The sequence below is a fragment of the Rhinolophus ferrumequinum genome (genome assembly GCF_004115265.2).
Source record: "Rhinolophus ferrumequinum isolate MPI-CBG mRhiFer1 chromosome 5 unlocalized genomic scaffold, mRhiFer1_v1.p scaffold_110_arrow_ctg1, whole genome shotgun sequence".
NCBI lineage: Eukaryota > Metazoa > Chordata > Mammalia > Chiroptera > Rhinolophidae > Rhinolophus > Rhinolophus ferrumequinum.
In genome coordinates this window covers 12,342,419-12,363,200 of record NW_022680355.1, presented here as the reverse complement: position 1 = coordinate 12,363,200, position 20,782 = coordinate 12,342,419, and the positions used below count along the sequence as shown (strand labels likewise).

At 44.6% G+C, this 20,782-nt stretch overlaps 1 protein-coding gene across 4 annotated transcripts in view; it reads left to right on the top strand.

The window, feature by feature from the left end:
* PRKCQ (protein kinase C theta) overlaps window positions 1-10,421 on the top strand; it is a 111,571-nt gene extending 101,150 nt beyond the window's left edge. For 3 of the 4 annotated variants that reach the window (XM_033100803.1, XM_033100805.1, XM_033100804.1), the window contains exons 18-19: window positions 8,037-8,165; window positions 9,156-10,421. In XM_033100803.1, coding sequence (XP_032956694.1) covers window positions 8,037-8,165; window positions 9,156-9,314 — 288 coding nt within the window. In that variant the 3' untranslated portion in view covers window positions 9,315-10,421. The remainder of the gene's footprint in view (window positions 1-8,036; window positions 8,166-9,155) is intronic. The other variant, XM_033100806.1, reaches the window with a different exon arrangement.
* The last annotated feature ends 10,361 nt before the right edge of the window (window positions 10,422-20,782 follow it).

Below are 20,782 nucleotides of genomic sequence, written 5' to 3'. Positions count from 1 at the left end.
GCTCCTGTACCAAATGCTAACCCAACAGCACTGCATCTCACTGACTCTCTCGCTGCCCGTTGCCTGCTGAGCAGAGTCTCTTAGGCAGACCAGCTTTCCTGCCACATTCCCAACTTGTGTCCACTGGAACTACTGATGCATTTTTCACCCTGAAATTCTAAGAGTGCAGACTGTCGCCATCTTAGCGGCAATCTCCAGAATTCACCATTAGAGCCGAAATCAGAGGCCCCATCTGTGATAGCCAGAATCAACAGAGAATCGGTGTGCAGTGCTACAGGTGTAAACTGAACTCTGAGGGGTATCAGCCATGAATACCTGGGGCAGCTCCCTGGGCAAACCAACACAGACAAATAGGAAGCACCTAAAAGCCATCAGTCAAGATTTGGACTTCAGGGCCAGCCCGGTGACTCAGGCGGTTGGAGCTCCATGCCCCTCATGCTGAAGGCTGCCGGTTCAATTCCCACATGGGCCAGTGGGCTCTCAACCACAAGGTTGCTGGTTCAACATCTCGAGTCCTGCAAGGGATGGTGGGCTGCGCCCCCTGCAACTAAGATTGAACACAGCACCTTGAGCAGAGCTGCCACTGAGCTCCTGGATGGCTCAGTTGGTTGGAACGCAGGCTCTCAACCAGGTTGCCGGTTCGACTCCCGCAAGGGATGGTGGGCTGCACCCCCTGCAACTAGCAACAGCAACTCAACCTGGAGCTGAGCTGTGCCCTCCACAACTAAGACTGAAAGGACAACAACTTGACTTGGAAAAAATCCTGGAAGTACACACTGTTCCCCAGTAAAGTCCTGTACCCCTTCACTAATTAAAAAAAAAAAAAAATTGGACTTCAGGAAGAGTCTTGGATTACCCTTTTTGAGGATGCAAAATACCATCCACAGTACAGGAGTTATAAAAACTGAAAATAAATCATGGTACTATGACATGCCAATTACATATAATAATAATAACCACTGCATTTACTGAGCTGTCCCAGCAACTATCTGGATAAAAGAGACTTTCCAGTGTGATCAAGAAGCTGACAAATCGAAGAGAAGTGGACCAAGAATACAGATGTTTTGAACAAAACTGTGTGTTTTGATTTCTGGTATCTCATATCTCAGCAGACTGAAACAAACAAAAAAAAATTTAGGGAAATAATTTTTAGCCTTGTGCTTCCTGTATTGAAAAGGGACACAGGGTAAGAGCTTCTAAAATTAGAAGTTATCAGTGGATTTTAAATGTAAACTCGGGAAAAGATTACCAGGCCCATTTTTTTCACTAGTCTACTTTTTTCTCATGACGAATAACTGGAATTAAATTTAAAGGGCATACACTTCTACCTGGCTCATGCAACTGACCATTTGTCTAGAGTATTTGAAATGTGGAGGCCACTTCAGAGCTCTCCCAGAGGAATCAAGATGTTGTATCTGAAGTGCTGACAAATCCCCATAAAATACCTCACCCAAGCCTGGTGGTATTTAAATCTCTGAGCCAGTTCAACTTAGCTTTCACTTTCTGACTGTGATCCAAACAAGCAATAAACTTAGCTCCCCAAACGACCCATTAAAAGGATTTCCAATGACAGAACAAAACACACATAAAATGAAACCTGATTTCAAAATGAACCAATTAAAAAAAAAAAGATGAAAGTAAAAATGAGAGCAGGATCGTAATGTAAACAATTTTCTTTATATCAAGGCAAGTTCAACATCATTACAGTTGTTACATTTATTTCACACTTGGCTTTTCCAAGAACTTAACCATGAGGTATGTTAGTCGGCTCTGGCTGAGGTAACAAAATACCATAGGCTGGGCAACTTAAACAATAAAAAAGTATTTGCTCACAGTTCTGGAGGCTGCAAGTCCAAGATCAAGGTCCAGCAGGGTTGGTTTCTAGTGAAGGCTTTCTTCCCGGCTTGTAGGCCACTTTCTCGCAAGGCAGGGAGCTCTCTGCTGTCTCCACTTACAAGAAAACGAATCCTATCGGAGCAGGGCCCACCCATAAAGACGTAACCTAATTACGTCCCTCCTCCAAGGACGTAACCTAATTACGTCCCTACTCCAAGTAGCTCACATGGGGTGGAGGGTTCAACAAGTGAATTTTGAGTGGACACAATTCAATCCACAGCATGAGGGCTGCACTGAGAAGGCCCGAGCCGACAAAACCCACCAGAAAAAGGAGATAAGGAAAAGGCTTTAGGGCTGTCAGAGACCGCGGCACTACAGTAGCAATCCACCTTCACCTGTTGATTTTGCATAAAGCTGAACAGCTGTGCTTCACAAACCCAGCTGCACCTCAGAGTCTGGAAGAGCTCCCAGCAAGAAGAGAGAGTGTAAGAGTAATTGAGGCTGAGTTAAGCAGAAATAACTCCCTGAAAAGATGCTGGGAGCACTGGTTTCAAAGGAGAGATAGACTGGGTAGGAGGAAAGGATTTCTTCCAATTAGAGGAGAAAGATGAAAAGTCATGTATACGGAATATTACTCAGCATTAAAAAGGAATGAACTATTATGATCTACAGAACACGTGCATTGATCTCAAGGGCATTATGTTGACTGAAAAAATCCAACCCCTCAAAAGGTCACATACTGTATGAGTCCATGCTTGTAACATTCCTGAAAGGACAACATTGTAGAGATGGAAGTCATGTTAGTGTTGCCAGAGATTAGGGATCGTGGAGGCGGGGGATTGATTATAAAGGGAGATCTTTGTGGTGGCGGCACAGTTCTGTATCTTGTTTGTTGTGGGGGTTACCCAGATCTACACATGATAAAACGACATAGAACCAGACACACACATTGTACCAATGCCAGTTTCCTGGTTTTGATATTGTACTACACTTATATAAGAAATAAGCATTGGGGGCAACTAGGTGAAGGGTTCACAGCACATCTCTATACCATCTCTTAACATACCGTGACTCTGTATGTATAGACTGAATGTGACCCTGCCCCAAAATATTCATAGGTTGAAGCTCTAACCCGCCAATGTGAAGGTTATAAGAGGTAAGGCCTTTCGGAGGTAATTAGGTACAGATGACCTAATGAGGCTGGGTCCCCCATAGTAGGATTATTGCCCTTTTAAAAGGAGGACGAGGCAGCTCTCTCTCCAAGTGCATCACCAAGGAAAGGCCACGTGATCACACAGTAAACAGGTGGCTAACTATGAACCAAGAAGAGAGTCCTTACCCGAAACTGACCCGGCTGGCACCCTGATCTTGGATTTCCAGCCTCCAGAACTGTGAGAGATCAATGTCTGTTGTTTAAGCCAGCCAGTGTATGGCATTTTGTTATGGCAGGCCAAGCAGACTAAGACACTGTAATTCTTTCAAAATAAAAAAGTTTAAAAGAACAAAACAAAATCTAAGGCGAAATGCCAGCAAATGCCAAAAAATATCTTTTACCAAGGTCTATCTTTTGCAAGAGTAGAAAATAAATGTGGTCGAAGAGAGCAGAAACCAAGACAATTAAGGATAAAGAAGGGGAGAAAAAGGACTGGTTAGTGAAAGGAGTTCCAAATCCACGGGGAAGAGTTTGGACTTATTCTTTCTCATGTGAGTTCGTAAAAATTCCATGTCCTTGTTCCGTGGGGAAGATCGTTCTCTCCCAGTTCTAGCAGCTGGGATGATAAAAATGAGTTTCTCTCATGCAATTTACTGACTGTAAGACCGGCTTCTGGCTTCATCTGTGCTCCTCGCTTGTTCTATAACTTTCATCCAACAGCCCCCATATCCTTGAGCTCACTTTTTTTTTTTTTTTTTTTTTTTTGCAAACATCCAAGGTAGTATATCATTTCTGAGACACTCACGTTGCGAAACCCAGAATGAATGGGTCTTCTGGAAAAGCTGAACAAAGCAGCATTTAGTGGCATCTGTTACAGCAGTGGCGTCAGAGCCAGACTCTGTCCGTTTTAGCTCTCATAGGGCAGGGGTGCATGGAGCACACTGAACAACTGTGCCTCAGGGGAGGCTGCCCTCCATCAAGACTTACCGTGGGGACACTGCTGTCCAGTTGACTCTTGCCAAAGGAACGCCTCTCTCTTCCTCGTTTATTCATCCAGGATGTCCTGTCCATTTGTTTGGGAAATGATGGAAAATGAATGACCTCAAACAGAAATACCTCTCCGTTTTGTAGAAAGAATCTGAGGGGAGAACGAAGAGGGAGAGACGAGTCCAATGACAGGTGCTAAGCCCTGGGGACCATCCTCGGCAACTCGACACTGCTTGCTTTCCCAGACAGTCGAATAGATTTAAACAACTCCAGCTACTTCCTGGCCATTCATGTAAGCAGTGTACTATCTCCTATAAATGTAAACCAGCTTTCTGACAGCTTTTATGGACAAAAGCCAGTCTTTCTTCATGAACGTTGATTCCCCCCATGCAACTTCCCTGCCACAGAGCCGATGACCTCCTGTGAGGTGACCAATCATCTTCGGGACTGGGGAGAGGGAGGGGCTGATTTGCTGCAGGGCAGGAAGGTGATAATTTACTCTTCTGTGCTAAACTAGAAAGAATTTTGCCTCTTGAAACTAAGGATTGTATTACATTCTCCTTATACATTGTATCTTTTAAAATACTTTTTAAAAATTTCACAGGTACATATCCCAGGTTCAGAAGGCTGTCTGTCATGATTCTCTTGGTACAAATGCCACATGTTACTGGAAAAATCTAATGGGAAATGGAGCATGGTGCACACTTGGCCTAGGGAAGTTACATCTAACTTAATTCACTAAAGTATTTCATTGTAATAACGTACGCTAGTTTTTGGCGTGGTATTGAGACACTTACATCTTCTCTCTTATCTTGTTTCACCACAATGTCCTTAAGAAGTGGATGTCAGTAATTATTGTGATCTTTCCAAGGGAAGGGATATGGAGCAAGTCACTTACTCCCTCTGCTTCTAAAAACATCACTCTGCTTTTCCATCTGGTGACTCATACTGGTGTTTGAGTCTACAGAAAAATATGTTTTGCTGTGAACTTTGTGCCTTTTCTATATGCCGTCCTATTGGCTAAAAGCAAGAGGCCAACAGAAGATGAGGGATGAAGACACGTAATCTGCAAATATAAAGTTGAAAGACAGCTTAGTAATTTGGTCAACATTTATTGAACATCTACTTTGTGCATGGCACTCTTCTAGACTCTGAAAGAAAGAGAAACATAAATGGTGCCTGCCCTCCACAGCTGGCACTCCAGTGGGGAAGATGGTCACATATACCTGGATGCCAAAAAGAGGATGCACATGACTTGTATTCATCTTTTGTTATTGATATCCAATTGAGTACTACAATTTTAATACAGTTTTTTCCTTTCTTAAAATGTGTATACATTTTTTTGGCACCCTCTGTCAGATAAATAAGTTCGCAAACTCATCCTAGAAAAAGTGCTACATACCTCATTGCTGAATATCACTACAGTCACCTTCGAAGTACTTCCCTTAGGAAGCTGTGCACCGATGCCAGCGCCTAGTCCACCTTTCAAAGCAATTTTGGAACTCTCTTCTGGAATGGCCATCCAAGCGGTCGTCCTATTACCCTTGATGTCCTGAATGTCATCAAAATGTCTTCCTTTCAATATTTCCTTTATCTTCAAGTAAAGAAAGAAGTCATTGGGGGCCAGATCAGACGAGTAGGGAGGGTGTTCCAATACAGTGATTTGTTTACTGGCTAAAAACTCCTTCACAGACAGTGCCGTGTGAGCTGGTGCATTGTCGTGATGCAAGAGCCATGAATTGTTGGCGAAAAGTTCAGGTCGTTTTTGTCTAACTTTTTCACGCAGCCTTTTCAGCACTTCCAAATAGAAAACTTGGTTAACTGTTTGTCCAGGTGGTACAAATTCATAATTAATAATCCCTCTGATATCATAAAAGGTTAGCAATATCGTTGTAACAGGTTCACGAACTTAATTGTCAGACCTCGTATATATGGCGACTTCTCTAATGGAGGGAAGATGTCCCATGGAGCGCAGAGGAAGACTATCCAATACCAGAAGTAGGAAAGGGCTGCTGATAAGTTAGGCTCCCCACTGGCTGGACCTGTCTCCTTGAACAAGTTACTTAGCTACTGTGAGCCTCGGTTTCCTCAACTGACAAGTGGGATAACAACATCTGCTTTTTAAGAATCAGGATGATAATAGCTAAGGCATCTAACACATTCATGTGACAATAACTGTGACCTGAAAAGGAGGGAGAGCTCGCCATGAGTCAAGGTGATTAAAGAAACCTTCACAGGGAAGAGGGGCTGTGAGTTGAACCCTGAAAGGTGGATCAGGATTTAAAGATGAGAAGGAAATGGGAGCAGAATGTGGGGAGAGGTATCCTCTTGCGAGATGGACATCTCATTAGCAAATGCCAGAGGTAGGAAAGACAGGTGACACATTCCATGAGTAGACACGGCTGAACAGCAGAGAGAGTTACAATGGGAATCGAAACGAGTGTTGGCATTTGGCTACAGGGAGCCTTGAATGCCCCCCCCCCCGGGGGCTCAGAGAACCCTGGGGGCATAGGGATCACCTTCCCTCACCCTGCATTTTACAGGTGAGGAAACTGCACCTCAGACAACTTGTCCAAGGACACATGGGTAGCAAGCCTCTTGGGTGACAGTCTCATGTTATTTCTGCTGTGCAGTGGTTTGGAACCCCAAGTTTCCATTGGGAGGCGTCAGCAGCCACCATATAATAACGGGAGAGGAAGTTGGGACCATCCAATGACTTTTAAAAAGATTCTCCTAATTCAAACAAGCAAGAAAAAAATCTCTCGTTACAGTATGTTGTTTATTTATTTATTTTGGTAGAATAGAGACTTTGAAGATATTCAAGTACTAAGGTCACATAAGTGAAGCAGTGTTTTAAATCACACAGACCGGCTATTCCGATAAGAGGTAAAAACAAGAGATCCCTGCAATGTAGGTACGAATGGAGATCAAGTCCTGCCAGAACCTCCTGGAAAATCACTGTGTCTCACGGTGGTTTCTCTTTAAGACCCACAGCCTCATATGACACCCTGCAACTAGCAATTACTTTATAAATAAACATCTAGCTGATGTAGGAAAGAGGGGTGACTACTCCATACACTCAGGGGACCCATGACTTCTCTAGGTTGCAAATTTGGACTCTCTTATTCCGTAATGTCTTTGACATGTTTTGTTGAAGTTTGAAGAGTTTCCAAGTTTCTTTCCTGTCTTGGCCATTGTTCATTTTACCCTCATGGGGAAAAGTAACAGGAGAGGGGATAGTGCAAAGAAGAAAATGTAGCAGGTCAGACATGACTAAAGATGATTTGAATGAAGTATTACGTGTTCAGCCGGTTTGCCGGAGTCACGAGTGATTCTCAATACTCAGCGGTTTATCCAAATCTGACTGTCAGGGCCCAGTTTACACTGTACCTGACGTGAGCGTTTCCTGTGCCAAGACTAATCCTAAGAAGGCAGCTTTGTAACAGACCAAACGCGATTAATGAGCAATCAACCAAACAATACATAAATTGATTACTTCCTCTATGTTGTTAGGTTTTACAGACCAGGAATTAGTACACGTGTGTGTGTGTGAGTGTGGGTGTGAATGTATGTGTGTATGAGTGTGTGTGGGGATGAGTGTGGGGGTGTGTGTGTGTTGTTGTTCTTTCACTTAACCCTCAGAACAGCCCTGTAAGGAAGACACTGCACGCACTGTCCCGGTGCAGACATTAACTCAGAGAACCCTGTAACTTGCCAGAGGTCCTATAAATAACACAGGGCCCAGCTGGTTTCCAACCCGGCCTATACAACTCAAAAGATAGCATTGCTAGGGCCACACAGAAGGAAGCAAAAGCTCAGACTCCACAATATTCAGAAGGCTTGTCGGAGGGAGAGTCCACTCGACTGGAGTCAACAGTTTATCACGGTAAGTAGAAAAATAAGGTTTGAAAAGCAAGTGGCCAAAAAACCAGGCCTTTATCTTTTAGAATCGAATTCCTGTGACTCCGAGCTCAGCTCCTACACTAAGAAATGCAACCTGCATCTGAGGCCGAATGCTCCTCCCTGGAGAAGTAACTGCTCCCTTCTTGCTCCTTTTCAGCTCTTTGTGAGGGAACCTGAGAAAAGGCTGGGAGTGAGGGGGGACATCCGCCAGCACCCTTTGTTTCGAGAGATCAACTGGGAAGAACTTGAAAGAAAGGAGATTGACCCACCGTTCAGGCCTAAAGTGGTAAGAAGCCGCCACCGGGGACCATTTGGTTCCAGCCAGTCTCTGTCTGCTCCCAGGCAGACTACCTGGCCCCTGGAGGGTGGGAAGGGCCCGAGTCTTAGTTACGCTGCCATATAAAAGTGACTTTTGATAATCTTAGAAAGCTGAGCTGTACGCCATACTGAACAGTATTTATGAATAAGTGTTTTTTTCATTCTCTCTCCTTTTTTTGTCATGAGCACCAAATGGACCAGGTGGCTTGAGGCGAGTTTGTCCCAAATCGGTGTTGTGTATGGAAGACAATTGAGATGTTTAATAATGAAGTCAAAGTGGATAGTGGTAGTGAAGGAGGTGGATAAAAGAAGAGGAATATATAATCTGCAGAACTCCTTCTCTCTGCTCCCCTGTAGATTAAAAGGTCAAATTTGACAGAGGTCAAATTTGGGCTCCCCATTTTTTCAAAGGTTGCCAATCCTGCTTCCAATTAGCTAGAAACATTAGATCCTATGTGAATTTATACAATAGAATTCCTCTATATGCATTTAATTATACTATTGATAAACTGATGACTCGAGATCTTAGGGAGGTTCCATAAAAACCATAAAAGATCATTGGTAAGTACAGTGATACCTTGGTTTTTGAACGTAATCTATTCCGGAAGACTCTTCAAGTTCTGAAACGTTTGAAAACCGAGGCAGTTTCCCCATAGAAAGTAACGCAAAATGGATTAATCCGTTCCAGACCTTTAAAATCAACCCCTAAAACTGCAAATTTAGCATGAATTTTACTATCTAACGATACCATAGATGCATATAATTTACGGCGTTCGTAAACCGAAATGTTCGTCAACAGAGACATTCGAAAACCGAAGTACCACGGTATTACTTCAGTCTAGTTAATCCACAGACACCGATATTGGCGTACACAGGTTATAGCCGAGATCGCAAAAGGAAAGGTAATTCACTCAGTGGCTGATTTTCTTCTCTTTTCCCCCCTTCAACTCTGATCAAGAAATCGCCGTATGACTGCAGCAATTTCGACAAGGAATTCTTGAACGAGAAGCCCCGGCTGTCGTGCGCCGACAGGGCACTGATCAACAGTATGGACCAGAACATGTTCCGAAACTTTTCCTTCATTAACCCAGGGATGGAGAAGCTGATGTCCTCCTGAAGGGCCCTCCAGACACGCGAAGCAACACTCCTCCACGCTGGGAACTGGTTCCAGTGACACTCCCCGGGTTCCGTCGCCACTTGGAGAAGAAAAGAAACACTCAACAATATAAAGGCTGAGGCTTTTCAGCCCCTCACTGACTTTGAATCTGCAGCAGAATCCAGCTCAGCTTCACTAATGACAATGGTTTCTCCCTTGTCATCTTTCACAGCCACTCTTGAAGTCAGGTCATTACTAATCATAGTTATTTACTTGAAAGATGGATCTCCACACTGTGAAAGATGTGAAAACTTAATCCTGCTCTAAATGATGGCTCTTCACTTGGGCACCAACTGCTGATCAATGAACTACTTGATGACTCAAGGAGCAAACATTGCAAGACTGAAACAGCACGTTGCCTGGGGTAGTAATGGATTTCATTCAGCTGCAGACAAGTAACCACTAACCTACTGTATTCTGTGCACATCTGTGGAAGTGTAAATGGGGGGCGGAGGGGGACAAAGCCCTGAATAGGTTTTTATGGGAATTCTTCACAATAAACACAGCTTGTAACTTAAGATTTACAAATCCATTCATTCTGATGAGCAATGAAATTCACAAGAAAGAGGAAAATGGGAAGTGGGAAGAGCTTCTGTCACTGATAGGGAAGGTTTGCTAGAACACCTACTCTGGTTATCTTGTCAACATAGATACTGAATTTAGAGTCCAACAAAGATAGAATCGTGGTACTCCTGCCAATAAGACCTTTCCATCCATCCACTGTCAGTTGATTTCTGTATCAGTGGCAGTCCCTCATTGCCATCCTCACCTTATAACAAGAAAAGAAATGAAATGCATAATTCTTCTGCGAGAAAAGAAAACCCATCCCTTATTGTATCATTACTGATGGTCTGCTGACTCATAAGTCTCTGTTTAGGCATCACACAAGACGAAAGATCCCTGCATGCTACCTTGTAGCAGTCAGTCTTGTTTAATTAGAATTCTAGCTATACATTGTCAAGTATCTGTGCTGTTTGTATATTTTGATAAAATGTTGTGACTCAATAACAAAGAGGTGGATATGTAAAGATGAAATAAAAGAAAGTGGCATTTTAACAGTTTAATTCCCTTCTTGTCACACTCCCCCACCCCCCCCACCCCCCCAAGAACTTAGTTCTGTTGTGGTTTATCATCAAAATGTAACTAGCACTGAGTTGATGTTTTAAATGTTGGGAATCATTAAAAATCCCAAAATGGGTGAGAAACTCCGATAACCCTTAAGTCATTGCATACTGTTCTCTTTTCCCTTCACGGGATTCCTTTAAGGAGTGGTCTACATGTATTGTCTCTACTTCTCCAACACCCGAATTCAGCTCTTCCCTCCGACCTCTCTCTTGCCACTGCTTCCTTAAAGGATTACCTTCTTTCTGGCCCTTGTGGAATGTTCTAGGTCCTCATCTACCTTTTTATTCCGGGAAAGACCCTTTCTTTGATGGCGGCATCTCCTTCTTTCATCCCCTCCACCTTTGATTACCCTCTCGGCTGGCCCCTTTTCCTTCTCCTGCCCCAAATCACTTCCAAGGCCCCCTCCCTCCTTTCCTTCCCTTTCCCTTGGTTCTCTCCTTCCACCTCCTGTCTTCAAGGATCACTCGACACAGTTCATCTGAAATCCATATCACCAGTTCTAACCTCTCTGCCAGGCTTCAAACAGGCTCCATTAACTCATTCTATTTTCTCACGATCTTTCTTGCTCATGTATTTCCTATTTCTGTTGATAGCACCATCACAGGCCCAGTCATCCAGACTCAGAATCTCAGTCATGGTTGAATAGTTGACCATCCCCTTCTCTCATTCTGATTTTTTTTTTCAACTAAATTATCATGATTCTGTTCTGCAGTCTCCAAAATACATAACCATCTCTCCTTTCTTTCCTATTAATCATGGCTGGATCAATCTCCCCATCTTAAGTCTCTCCCTCCATTTTAATTCATATATACAACATATGTTATAAACTTTAGGGTAGGAATAACTGTTCGTCTACCCTCTTATATCAAGTGCCTGGGGCCTGCAAATTAAATTGACAAAAAATAGAGTAGCAAGAGAAGCATGCTTTTATTTATATATACAATGTGCATACACGATGAAGTGCTCAGTGATGAATTACTCAAAGGGGTGGTTAGAATTTGGGGCTGAACTACCTAACATAGCATGAAAAGGGAGGAGAGAGAGAGCAAAGGCTCCTATGGGAAGAACAAATAGGCTTCTTTAGGAAAGACAAATGGGGTTTCAGGAGACCAAACAGGAAATAAGAAAGTTTGTGATAATATTTGTCCATACAGGTATGAGTAGTCTTTCCATCTTCTTCAGGGCCATAAAACCCCCCAGAGAGGGAATTTATGGGAAGTAGGTTTACTCCTAGTCTCACTCATGCCCCAAAGAAGGAATTTATAGCGGCCCTTGTTTCTCTGCATTTTCTGTTTTCAGTCCGAAAAAGAAATTCCAAGGAAGCCTCTTTCTGCATCTGTTGCATCTTAAATGTCTTTAGCTTAAAATAATCCTTATTATCTATGACTATAAAAATATTTTCTTCACAAATCAAAGTTTTATCCCACCACACTCATGCTCAAAACCCTGTGTAACCCTCACTGGCTAACACCCATTCAGGACCACTCACCCATTCAATCCCCAGACAGCCTCTCTGCCTTTACCTCTCCTCTCTACCTTTCACTCACCTGTGCTCCAGTCAGTCTGACTGTCTTAGCACTACCTGGACACACCATCCTTTCCCAACTCGGTGCCTCCCTGATGATGCTAGTTTTCATCCCCCTGTGTTCGATGTCTTCCTGTCTCTCGAGATCCAGTTCCATTCACAGGTCTGCAGTGAGGCACCCCCCTCTCCTCGCCCAGCTCCCACACAAGCTGCTGCATCTCTCACTTCTCCAAGCTCCCGTCGCATTGTGTTTCTCTAAGCTTCTCTCAGGACACTCAGCATTTTCTGCCAGGCTGTAAAGGAGTATGCTTTGCCTCTCTTTCTAGGCTGCAATCCCGAGGGGCAGGAAGTCTCTCCAGTTCATCTTTGTACTCCCCACAATTCCTTTGTATACTCGTGCTCAAAGGAGTTGTGGGGATATGAGTACATAAATGAACTCACTGTGTAGCGTTTGAATAGTGGCACCTCAGAAGGTATGTCCACCTGCAACCTGAGAAGTTGACCTTATTTGGAAAAAGTGTCATTGCGGATGTCATGGACTTAACGTTTAGCCTAAAGACAGCCTGAATAAAACCAATTCTAATACTGTATTTAAAATCACACTCTTGTGCTTCCTTCTAAAACATTGTAATACGAGATTAGGAAACCATGCAGTCAGTCTGTTACTCATTAGACATTTTTTTGCTTTCCAATCAGAAAATCATTCCAATATTTATTGTGCACATACTATGTAACCTGGAAATACCTGGTCTGTCTTCTGGATGCCCCCCAAAAAAACTCTGAGAATGTTCCTCTCTATGCCCTAATCCACCTAACAGGTGTGCTACTCAAAACAGCAGCCGAAGTTTGGTACATGCAGTTGTCAGAAACGTGATTACTTTTATCCACGTATTTTTCTCCGACAGACTGAAAACTGTTTTCTTAAGCGGCGACAGTTCCTCGAGCAAGTCCCGAAAGTTGTCGTTAGGGCTCGTCTTGCAGTTTCCTCCCAGGGAGCCTTTGGCTCTGGGTCCTGACTCTACTCTCTTCCAGGCCCAGTGCTGGATTCATCTGCAGTCGCGATCAGCTGCTCTTGGGCTGGTGACAACCTCCCATGCTACAGCGAACACTGCACGCATGGGGCTTGTCCTTCGGGGGTCAGCAAACCGAGGGACGAGTGGAAGCCCATGGAGTAACAGAAGATTCGAGATAGAAGAGTACAGTAGAGCCAGGTTTCCAGCGCTGGAGAATTTGACGGTCATTCCATAGGCCAGGTGAAGCCACTAAAATTATGCCAAAAAGTGCCGTGAAATCCTCAAAGCATCAGCACCAGAGGCACAAATGGAAAAAAAAAAAAATTTTTTTAATTAAGAAAAAAAGAGTTTCCTGCAAACCTGGAAGCAACTCTTCTGGAGCGAAGATCCACCCCGTTTTCTCCATGAGCTCATCAGCGAGGTGGGGGACTCAGCGCTCTCAGCCCTGGTACCCCCACAAAAACAATGACTTCACAACTAGTCATGGAGGAAAGTGGCTCTGGGAGCGCTCCGGGGTACAGTTAAGGAGCTGCCACAACCCAGTGGGGGGAAAAACCTGAGGATGGTCACGCAGAAAAGTACAGGAAGTTGTTTACCTGCGACACCCCATCTTTCAGACTGGCACCACTCGGCCCTAAGAAGAGGCCCCTTGGCCCCAACTTCTCCATGCAGAGCGAAAAGGAGAACGGGAGCCCCCCAGCAGCCACTCCTCCGCTGCCAACACCCCTGGTATGGGGCTAATGTCCACGCTTTATAAGGAACTCGTACAATTCAACAGTGAAAAAACAAAACAAAATAAATCTCCGATCAAAAAACTGATCATAGGGCTAAAGTAAGTATTTCCCAAAAGTCATACAGACGGCCAACAGACGCACGGAAAGATGCTCGACACCACTAATCATCAGGACAATGCCAATCAGAACCACACTGGGGTATCAGCTCACACCTGTTGGAAAGGCCATTCTCAAAAAGTTAAAAAACAAGTGTTGGTGAGGATGTGGAAAAAGGGAAGCCTTGTGCACTGATGGTGGGATTGTAAATTGGTGCAGCCACTATGGAACACTATGGAAAATACATCCAAAGGAAACAAAATCAGTATCTAGAAGGCATTTGCACCCCCGTGTTCACTGCAGCATTATTCACAATGGGTTAGATATGGACACACCCAAAAGTCCATAAATGGATGAATGGATGAAGAAAGTACTATACACACACACACACACATACACACACACACACAAATATATATATGTTTATATATATTATATATATGTATTTTATATGTAATATATAATATATAATATCATATATAAACTATATATAATATATATAAAGTATATATAATATATATAAAGTATTATATATATATGTAAATATAGATATAGATATAGAATTCACCCTTAAAAAAGGAAATTCCGCCATTTGCAACAACATGGATGAACCTAGAGGACATCATGCTAAGGGAAATAAGCCAGAAAAAGAAAGACAAATGCTACGTGATCTCATTTATATGTGGAATCTAAAATAACACACTCCTGGAGGCAGACAGTAGAAGGTGGGTGCCACGGGCTGGGAGAAGGAGGAAGTGGGGAGATACTCATCAAGGGGTACACAGTTGCAGTTCTGCGAGATGAGTAAGTTCTGGAGCGCTGATGTAGAGGAATGTGACTATAGTGAACAGCACTGTATAGTAGACTTGAAATGTGCTAACAGAGTAGATCTTCAGTGTTCCTACCACAAAAGAAAAGCATAAATATGTAAAGACATGGATTCATTAATTAGTTGGATTGTGGTGAAAATTTCACAATGTATATGTGTATCAAAATATCGCTGTACACCTCATGTATACACAATTTCTTGTCAATTACATCTCAATCGAGCTGGGAAAATTTTCTTTTTAATTTAAAAACAACCCAAACTGTAAATACAATGAGGTAAATAATACCTACATATTAAATTAGCTGTGTACATGTTTCATATGGCTGCTTGTTTTGTGTGCATTTCTATTTAATGAACAAAGGAGCACATGCATCTGCTAAGCCCTTTGCACCAGTAGCTCCCTGAGGCATCAATGCCAGAAGGACTGATTCAGCGTCTACAGATGGAAGATGCTAAGAGAAGAAAAGCACTGACCAAGAAACTGGAGTGACAGTAGCTGAGCTGGAATTAAAGTTCAAGCGCCTGGTTCCCCATCGCTTGGCCACCCCTCCCCATACCTGGGCTGAGACCCTGTGGTTCTGTCACTGTTCACCAAGAGCTTCCTCCTGTTTGTTCCTTGATGGGAAGACTACACCAGCCAGACCCCTGCCTGAGGAGAGCCCAGAAACCCATCTCTGCCCCAGGAGAGGCCCTCACTTCCACCGCTGGGGGAAACAGAAGAGCCACATCCACTCCTCTCACCAGAACAAAGATATGTGACTATACCACATAATTCATTCCTCTTGGGCTGGGCAATTAGCAAAAGGGGACCTCCAATTACTTTTCAAACTCTTAGTATATTTGTTACACTGATTTTTAGAATGAATTTGAGGCCAGTTTTATTTTTGGCCAATGCAGTATTCTTGGCCTTTTTCAGAAGAACTGAGGTTCCTTCTGAAGCAGGAAAGTGACAAGACTTCTGCCCTCAGGCTCACAAACTCATGGTCTCTGGGTCACAAGCCAACCATTTCTTAGCAAGTGAGCTTTACTTTTCCCCCAGCACCCACACTGCATGTTACTTACACATGTAAAACTTACACACCCAGATGTGTGCAGGAACTCAGAGAAGAAATGTGTGTCCATATTGGTTTCTTTGTTCATTTGATGTCATAGCTTTTGTGACAGAAATATATTTAAAACATTTGTATATACATATATAGTCTATTGATAGTGGTGCATGATGATCTGATTTTTTCAATGAGATGAAAATGTTTTGTTAATTTTGTACAGATTTCATTTTCAGAGATGGAATTTGTCTAGCTTTGATCCCTGAGCTTTACTTCTTTCAATCTTCTGTCGTCTTCCCAGATAGGAGAAGTGAAGGCACATAGCCACGGTCTCCTAAAGGAATAAAGGTAATGCTTCATTAAATTTCAGGACTGGGGATAGTCAGTTATACAAAACCATCAGTTTGCTTTTGAAGAAATAGAAGGTTCTAGAAGACAAATGGCACCCCTAAAGTCACGGCTAGAGAGTGACTGAAGGAGAAGCCCGTTCTTGAGCTTCTTCTATGGGATCTTCATGTCCCATTTCACTGCTTCCTCAACAATTTAGAAAGGGATAAGAGCTCCAAAATTCCCTAGCAGAGCTTTGGCCTACAGAAGGGAAGTTGAGTAAAGAACCAACGCTTATTAAGCATCTTATGTGCCAGGAGGAGAGTAGATATTCACAATAACCCGATGAGTTAGGCATAGTTATAGTCCCATTTTACAGCTCAACGTCACACAGCTAGTCATCAGCCAAGGCAGATTTGAACCTAGGTCTCTCTAATTACAAAGCTCCAGCTTTTATCCCAACAACTCGCTTTTCCCAACTCTCTCTCTTTTGAAACTGAACTATACATATTCTTTGCCTGGGGGACCACGTCTCCTCCGCCTCCATGCTACACCATCAACATTCCTTGACTGAACCTACATCCCACTTTCACTGCACACGGAAGGGCCGTCATCACTGCCCCCAAGGGACTTACAATTGAACCAGGTCTCTCTCTCCAGCACCTCCTTTTGTGTTTCGTCACTGCGCAGTGGTAAAAGCACAATGGGCGGGCTCATATCTGGAGCTGCAGTGTTCCCCTCATTCCTCCCCCGCAGCTTCTCAACCCATCATCTTCACAAGTGAGTCCATTTACAGAGGCTGGCAATGAGAAAACGTCTGGACCACCTGGCCCTCCCCTTCCTCCCAGGCCCGACGAGGGGCGCACACGCAAAGCCTTGCAGAGCAGAGCGAGTTACTAAATGGAGGTGACGGAGCCTTGTCTGAGAGGCATGGCTTGTCCGCCGTGTGTCACCCAGGGAATGACGGCTCTTACAACCCGGCTGCTGGTGATCAACCTCCCCTTATTTAAAATCAGGCTCAGCATGTGGCACTTCTACGTCAGACCAGTCCTGAGTAAGATGAAACACAAAACGGGAATCATCTTAAAGAGGTGAAATTAACTCGCCAAGACAAAGTAACAGGCCCCCTAGCGGGAAGAAACAGTGAAGTCTGTGTGGTAAAAGATGACCTGTAGCTTCATTTTGGAATAGCAAAGGGGAAGTGGGGATAGTTGGTTTGTCCCTGGGCCGGGGAAGGTGATATAAGATGGGAAGCTGCGTGCAATCTGAGCTCAGGCTGGAATCCGTGGAGAAAGCTGTGTTCATTTTGTTGTGGGGTCGAAACCTGAAAAGGTGATCAGAACAAAAGAACAATCAGGGCAGTTAGTGTCTCCAACTTCTAATTAAACGTGAGTCTAAAGCTAAACTTTTGATGGACTGCTCTGTTTACTTGCCTTTTTTTGTTTCCCACTGTGCCACTGTAACCTAACCTATATCCGTAACCTATATCCAAATGCATGTGAAACTGAGCTGTTCCAGACATGAGAAGCCTGGGGAGGAAAATAAAATATTGCAGGAGGCCAAAGGACTGAGATGTCATGCTACCTTAAGGCAGTAACAAAAGCCAGGTGACAGTCTGACAGACGTGCTATGAAATTATCATGGCTCGATTGAGGCTCTTGTGATTGTGAAAACTAGACGTGCTGCAGAGATGAACGCGGAGGACCCCGTCGAATGCAGTGGAAGCAGGTCCCTGACTTCAGAAGCATCGATTCAGATGCTGGGGTCCTTTGTTCTGAACACAGTGTCTTCCTTCTTGTTATAGGAAGGCCATGCTTCTGCTTCCCTCCTTCCAGATGAAAGTGCTCACAGATGTCAACCAAATGCACCCACTTGAAGGAGGAGGAGAAGGGACAAGCGCCCTGAGGGGACAGCTGAGTTCTCAAACGGCTCTGCTTATCGTTCACTGAAACCTGGACCAAGTCATTTAATCTTTTGGGGCCTCCAAATAAGGGGGTCAGCGAAGATAATATCTCGGGGCCCTTCTAGCGCGGACATTTTCTGCTTCTAATCTGAGAAACTGCAAAAGGTCGATGAGCAATACTTTCCACACACAGACAGACACTCACTGATTCCACCCTCTGCAGCCCGGAGGCAGCCTGAGGCCCCTCCTGGCCTCTCAGCAGTCCTCTCCCTCGTCCTGGGTCCCTGCACACCCCTGCCCGTGGAGCCAGCATTCTCATTGCCCGGAGACCCGCCCCCAGGACCCAGGACACATTTCTAAGAGTTGGCTCTTAAAAATAATAACATCCAAATTTATGTCCCCCCGTCCACCGTACCCAAAATGCCCATTTAATTCCTAATTGACTTTGTTAAATGTTGCCTGTATAAATTTCCTGCATGACTCACAATATTAATATTCGCTTTGGCTATTAGAACACACAAAGGACTTACACATATCATTCTGTCCTTACAGGAGCCCTGTGAAATCATTCACATGCTTATTAATATACCTACTCAGTAGATGAGGAGGGTGAGGCTCAGGGAGATGGTGACTTACGGTCACAGTAGGAAGTAGCCCAGAGGAGATTTGCACCCAGATGTCTGCACATGAGACCCTGCCTCCTCCAGGATGCGGCATCTCTCCAACCGTGTTATACCCTGTTACTGACCAGGAAGAGGGGTAAGTTGACTTACCCAGTTCAGGTTCACACCTGGCCTTACCTGGCCCATTTCTAGGGAAATAAGCACTGGGAGACAGTGTCACGGACGCCTGACCCTGTCACGGCGACCCCCGGTCCTTTCCCACAGGGACTTCTGCCCAGACTCAGTCTTGCCGGGAGAAATGAGAACTTTTCCTTGGGGCCCAGTCAAAGGTATCGGAAAAGAACAATCAGTGCTTCTTTTAGGAAGATAAGGACTGAGCGTTTCACTGATTTAATGGACTCTTTATTATTACGTATGCAGACAAATGAGGGGAGGCGTGAGTGCTTCCGTGTACCAGATATGGGCCCCTGAGAGAGGCTGCCCAGGGTTTTCTCAGAGCCTGTTAGCCAGACCCCAGGAGCAGCCGCTCTGCTGGGGCTTCGCCCACCAGTGCCTACATGCACGGGGAGAAGTCGCACAGCACCAGCCAGAACACAGATGGTTTTGTGCACATGTAAAAAAGTGCAAACAGAGGTGTCCGTATTCAGAACATCTGTCTGGAAGGGCCCAGCAAGGACCCTGGTGACAGAAAGCATGAGCTTTAATCACCTACCAGGCCCAGAAAATGCCAGAATCCATTCACCATAGTGCAAATCAATAAAGACTTCTCCCACCACCCCTTCCTTACTCTTTACCTCTCCTCTCCTAACTTGGTGGGTGGCGTCGGGGGTGGGGCAAAAACCATGGTTATCAAGCTGGAAAAGGAGAAGACTAAAGCCTGGAAAAGTGACAAAGCATAAAGAAGCCGACTGCTTCCCTCCTGCCCACGGCGAGCAGCCCACATGCAGCCCACCTGACCTGGAAAAGGGGTGAAGATTTACTTTAAGTGGGTTTGGATTATTCCATGGAACCAAACATTTCAATTCCTGAAATGAGACTTGAGGGGAAACTGTAAGTGACTGAGGACATTGTCAATCACCTGAAAATAACCAGAAAAGTCTTGAGACTCATGAGAGTTCAGAGGTTGGAAGAATTAGCCCCACAGAGCAAGTTGAAATGGACAAAAATAATAAAGTTGGCAAAACTCATAAAGATTTTTTACTTTGTTTCACCCTACGAGTTCTGCTTGTTTGTACACACACGTGTAATGGAGCCAAGATCACGTTGTTCCCACTGCATGAGCGATTTCAGATGCATGTGTCACCTGTCCTTTGTCAACAGTCCTGTCACCCAGGCAGATGCTCGGCCAATACCTGCTGAGTGAGTGAACTGGACTGGAGGTGAGCACCCAGCAGTGCCCGTCTCTCAGTGCGCGGGACGGGCGGGTGACAAGGCCCAAGCGTCAGTGCTCTCTGTCCAACAGTGATTCACGGAACTTTGGGATCAGATTGTCTCTCTTGGAGAATTTCTTGGTGGCCAAGAGAGAAGTTATCAAAGCAGAAGCCACAAGGCAGCAAAAGAGATGACTAGCAGAAGCCAGGAGGTAGAGAGCCATCACAGAAGCCGCCGTAGAGAGTGTGGTCTGTCACCATAATGGGAACTGCTAGAATAGTGACCGAGAACCAATTCTGAGGACACCTACAGTTGCTCTAACATCCTGGAATTACAGAAGGGTCCTCCAAGCTCCGGGAAGTTGGTTTTGAAGGCGACACTCAACTCAGTCCTGCGTCGACCCTCTTACTCACCGAACTCACTCTAACTCACTCAGGGAGCCGTCCTGGCAGAGGCGGAAGCACCCCCAAGCGGAAAGCGCGCCAGGGAACTCAAGCTACTGGATGCATTCAATTCCTCAGGGACACACGTCCAGTCTCCAAAAGGATTAGCAATGAGGCGCAGTCCTGACTGCTTTGTATCTGCACGTATCCTCATAAGCCCTGAGCCCAGAGTCCTGAGCGTGTCTCGTGTGTGTGTGTGTGTGTGTGTGTGTGTGTGTGAGAGAGAGAGAGAGAGAGAGAGAGAGAGAGAGAATTAACTAAACCATTACAAACACACCACACAGTTACTAGCATCAGACTCTGTTGACTCATTGTTCCCTACATACCTGATGTGTATTCCTATCCCAGAACTTTGACTCATTTTCTCCTCCCAGCCTGAGAGGCCCTCCCACAT